This window comes from Abrus precatorius, unplaced genomic scaffold, assembly GCF_003935025.1.
Source record: "Abrus precatorius isolate BTA unplaced genomic scaffold, Abrus_2018 Scaffold10, whole genome shotgun sequence".
In the NCBI taxonomy this organism is placed as follows: domain Eukaryota; kingdom Viridiplantae; phylum Streptophyta; class Magnoliopsida; order Fabales; family Fabaceae; genus Abrus; species Abrus precatorius.
The window spans coordinates 18332694-18338442 of NW_020874292.1; the positions used below are offsets into that span (position 1 = coordinate 18332694).

General features: G+C 28.6%; 1 protein-coding gene across 1 annotated transcript; it reads right to left on the minus strand.

Moving 5' to 3' along the window:
• Nucleotides 1-4351: 4351 nt before the first annotated feature.
• LOC113851983 (ethylene-responsive transcription factor CRF1) lies at nt 4352-5320 on the minus strand. Its single transcript, XM_027482248.1, has one exon. The coding sequence runs from the start codon at nt 5318-5320 to the stop codon at nt 4352-4354; it is 969 nt and encodes a 322-aa protein (XP_027338049.1).
• Between the last annotated feature and the right edge of the window lie 429 nt (nt 5321-5749).

The following is a 5749-nucleotide window of genomic DNA, read 5'->3' on the forward strand; positions in this document are numbered from 1 at the left end:
CACCAATGTATCTAAATTGTAACGATGGTTTTGTTTCAGAAACAGAGCTCTAATGGCGATGAACAATGACTAATAAGCAAGAACAATGCAAAGGGAGATACAGTGAAGAGTGAAATGAAGAAAAAGCGTGGAAGAGCAACATATTCACGAGTTCCCGACAAGTTCACCCATCAGTAACATATAAGTGAAACTCATAATGAAATCCGTTAGTAATTTAGAGAAAAAATAAATAAAAGTAAAATGTTAAGTACTCTGTTGATAAATTGTGCATGTCATTTGGAGCACAATGGCACCATTATTTATCGACATCAACAAAATTCATTATCACAAGTTGAATAATACAAAAAGGAAATAATAGGCAAGAAATTACGTTGGTAATTACTGACAAGTCCATGCCATTAATATTCACAAATTTCAAGTAGTGTATCACTATTATCTGTTTTTTTCCCCCTTAAAATTTGCATTGTTCTCAAACATTTTCTCTTAATTTTTTCTTCGGTTAGTTATAATAATTTTTTTAACATTAAAATATTTTTAACTCTTCTTTATCTTTTACAATATTATATATATATATATATATATATATATATATAGAATGTGTATACTTTAACTTTTTATATGTATATCTTTTTTTAACACAATAAGATACATAAAAATTACACTTTTAACAAAACTTACATCACAATATTATATTGATTAGTTTTATAATTATGAAAAATTATTAATTTTTATATCTTTTGATCTTTATAATATATTTTGATATTTCGTATTTATAATTTTTTATTAAATTATATGTATATTTATCTTAAAATAAAATATTTGTGTGTTGCATGGTTACAAAACTAGTGTGTGTATATATATATATATATATATATATATATATATATATATATATATAATTTACGATAAAAATATTTTTAAATAGAAGTGGTTTTAGAAATAGTTTCAAATGAAAATATTTTTAGATATTCATTTTAATTTTTCCATAATTTAATTTTAATTTTAATTTTATTTTATATAATAGAATATTTATTATTAATAACTATAATGTTTAATTTTTTAAATATCATTATAATATATTGTTATTTATTTATTTTAAGATAATTTAATTTATTTTAGTGATACATGTACAATTCACTAAGAATTATTATTAGTCATATAATAATTGCATATTCTGATAGAAATAAGATATTTTCAAGTCACATGTTATGTATTAATTTTTAGTCATTATTTTTTTCAAAGATTAAATTATATTCTCGTTTTAAGTTTTAATTTCTATGATTAAAGCAACTAAGGCATTATAACAATTGATATAATTTTTATTTATAAGTTTACACGTAGAATACCTGGTCCCATTATCAATGTGAAATGTCAAAAGTCTAAAATTAACATAAATAAAAATAATCATAAGACTAATAATTAAGATAATTAAATTATTAAAAAATAAATAATTCTTTTATTTTTTATTTATATGTAGACAAAATTAATGTTTTCCTCTTTAACTTAAAAGTCAAATCCAGTTTTGTCTTCTAAATTATCTTTTTATTGAACAAATTTTAATTGAATATTTTTATAATAATTTAAATTATGAATGTTTCTTAAAACTATCATTAAAATTAGAATCAGTAAAACGAACTTGCCTGCTCGATAAAAAAATATAGGGGTAAATTTACATAAAATATAATAAAATTAAATTATAAAAATAATATTTATATCTTTTAAGAATAAAAATAAATAAATAAAAACATAATATATCATGTTACAAAATTATCTCCGCTCTCATCAAATTATATCACTGTCAAAATCATACAAATATAACATTTAGATAAATGACAAACTTTGTTTAAAATTCTTTTCATATATTAATAATGGAAAAATTATTATCGGAATAAAATTTTTATATATAAGTATATAAATGTTTATATTATCTATATCAGGCGTATTAGTATATAAATGTTGATATCATCAAATTTCTTTAAATTTTAATAATTTTTAATTATATTTTATATTTTTACATCCTTTCATTGAATATATTCATTTTTTTTAATAATTTTAGCACATCCTTTGTGATTATGTAACTCAGATGACCCTAAATTCAAGAAAAATGTGAATTGAGTTTAAATTTAGAGAGAGAAAATTAAAATTTTCATAAATAACTTATTGAATGTTTGACGAATAATACTTAATGAGTATTGAGCCTGTTAATTTTATTATCTATGAAATATAGGAATATAAAATTTTAACGTAAAAAAACACATATAATGTATGTAAAAAATGAAGGAAAAAAAATGGCAAGAGAAACTCAAAGTTATTTATTCTATTTCACCATCAACCAAAAATGACTTATGTTTAAATTTGAAGCTTCCTTTTGACAACTTTTCACTAACTAAACGTTATAATATCCTTTTATAAAATTTTGAGACACTTCACCCTAAAATACATCGGGATATCTTACTTTAAAGTCTAGAGAAATACCTTACTCTAATAATACTTAGAGAGATATCTTGTTTTCATAAAATATTACAAAAAATAAAAAAAATAAAAAAACTCAAAAGATATATAGAACGAGACTCACCAAAAAAATTCTAATTTTTAATGAGAAAATGCGTACCCGAAGGCCTTAAATTAATTCAAAATGATACAAATATTAGGCACGTGGTGATTTGCAAATCAAAGCATAATTAAGAGCAAGGACGGAAACTTTAATCAATTTTATAAAATAAAAGAAACAATCACAATAATTTTATAAAATAGAAGAAATCGTAATATTTTGTAAACGATTTTAGTCTAATAATTTTGAATAAAATATTATAAAAATAGTAGCAAATAAATAATTTTGCAAGAGATTTTAATGGAATATTTTTTAAAATAATTTTGAGAACGTTATTAATTTAAAATTGAGCTCTATAAGTTTAATAATCTTGAGAGATTTTACAAAAAATAAATAAATAAATTTATAAGATATGGTATAAATTTCAAGATATGCAAATTTTAACTTATATTTTTATGTTTGTCTTCAACGACACTTTAATTTAGGTAACCATTTTCATTTACAAACTATTTCCATTTAGACCATTCTTTTAAAAAATATCCTTTTATCGTCATATATAATATTTTGATTTATACATAAATATTTTATTTATTTAATCATTTTATAATTTATATTTTAACACGAATATTGTTAATATTAAACCAATTTCACTCTACGATAAAATATTTTTATAACAAACTAAATCATAAAAATTCATTTATTACTTTTTATATTTTTAAGTTATGAATAAAATTATTACATATATTGTAAAGTGATCACGCTGGTTTTCTATGTGTTGCGTATTTGGCTTGGTGAATGGTGAATGTCTAATTATCTTAACAATTTAAAGGTTGTCGAAATCAGTAGTTTATTTAGACAAAAAAGGGGTTGATTTAATTGTCGCTCAATTCGAAAGTTGTCCAAATTATGGTCTAATTAGAAAATAAAAAGAAGGTCATTGTTAAAGAATAATAAAATATATTAAATTTTATATTAAAAGAAATTAGAAATCATAAAAAATGTACACTAATATAATTATTTTTAATTCCTTATCTAAATGACTTAAAATATAGATTTATATTTGCTTAAAAGGAATACTTAATTATTTTAATTTTCTTGAGGTCGAAGCAAAGTCCAATCCCGACAAACTCACTTGTTGTGTACCCTCTCTAGTCTTAACGAGTTTGTCTTGCGGCAGCATTGTACTTGCACCAAAAGCACTCGAGTCAAGAGTTGTATAGTGTGTTCACCTCACTAAGCACGAGGAACTATCAAAACGGGTTTTAGAAAAGTGTTTTGAAAAATCTGCAGGGTCTCAGATTCACGCCACCATCCACATCCACCCCTCACACCACAGACCAGTCGGTTACGACCGCAATCACCGCCGACACGAGCCGATTCATACATGATCCTTTGTTGTGTTGTCTCCTACAGAACCTATATTTATCGTTTTGTTATGGGTCAAAAAATTGAATAGTCAAGCATCAACCAGAATCACACCAGAGTTGGAAAGAACTTCATACACTCGGATTGAAATAGACATTATGTTACATTCTCAACAACCCCCGATTATTAGGCAAAGAAAAATATAAATATAAATAAAAATCTAAACAAAACTTACTCAATCCCCTCCCTTCACTAAACAAGTAGACGGAATTTCTCGACCAAATAAATAATACGCAGAAAAAACTAATATTCAAAGCTAAAGATAAAATTATAAACTAGCTCTTTCTGGGATTTCGTTGCCACCGGAACAAAATTCTGCCGAGTAATTGTAATCAGCAGCCAACGACGGCAATAACCACTTGATAATTTTCAGTCTCACAGCACCACAAGAGGATCTGAACCTAACAAAATATCTTGAAAATAATCGTCCACTTGGCACAACGTTGATGGCGAGTACTTTTCCTCAAAACTCACAGTATCACTTGAAACATCACTAAACAAAACCGGTGTCGTTTCGTCAAACATGTGTGAAACAGGGTCTTCAAACATGACCGAGTACTCTGGCGTGGTTGGAAAATTAAACACATCATCATCCCAAATAGGTCGCAAAAACTCACTGGTTTCGTGAAACCACATTGTCTCACCTTCACACTCTTCAATCTTAACCTGTTCAGCATTAACCGGTTTTTGCGGTTCGTTGAATTGGAGAACCGAAGTAGGCGAAGAAAGGTTGAGACATTCATCTCCAGAGTCGTAGCCGGAGCCAGACGCCTCTGATTTAACAACCACTTTCATTTTCGGTTTTCCAGTGGAAACTTCATCTTCCGCCGGCTTTTCTCTCGCCGGCGGCGTGATGAAGTTCGTTAACGCGTTGGGGCCCCGAAGTTTAATTGCGGCATTGTCGTAAACCGTGGCAGCTTCCTCGGCGGTGTCGAAGGTTCCCAACCAGAGACGGACACGTTTCGTGGGATCTCGAATCTCCGCCGCCCATTTTCCCCATGGTCTTTGCCGCACGCCGCGGTACTTTCTAGAATCGCCGGAAACAGAGACCTTCGGCGGCGGGCGGCGGGAAATGGTTTCTCCGGCGGGTCTCTTTTTGGATGTGAGGGTTTTGCTTGCAGGTTGAAAATTGATTCGGTGGATATAGCGCTTCACTCTCTGGCGAGGGAAGTGCTTTAGTTCTTCTTCGTCGCTGGATGAGTCAGTGGCGTATGGATCGGTTACGGATATTGAAACTGTGGAAATGGAACGGTTTTGAATGGAGTCAGAGGGCTTTCTTGGTTTTACGAGTTTTTTTGTGACGGTTTGGTGCAGAGTGTATTTGCATTGGATGCTCTGTTCCATGGTTTGTATTGTATGGAAGCAAGTTGGGGTTTTGGATGAACAAATAGGGTGGGGTTTTGGAATCTGTGAGAAAGAAGACTGAGGCTTTTGGATGCAGAAATCTGCAAAAAAGACATGAAAAGGTGGGAATTGAAAGGAGGTGAAAATGAAAAAGGAAAGGAGTAATTGTGTAATTAATAGTATTAAAACGTGAAGGAGTGAGTGTTTGAGTGAGGAATGGAATTGGGAGATAAAGAGGGGAATAAAGGAGAAAGAGCTTTAAGCTTGTGGGGTGGTGACAGTGATGGTAACAAAGCAAGACACATCTCGTGCTGTAGATTTCAAAAACACTTTAAAAGAGAAGCATAAAAGAGAATTATTGAAAGGATGATTCTAGTGTTTTGAGTAACTATAGCTGGAGGAGACGACCTTCGTTGAAACTTCTTTTTT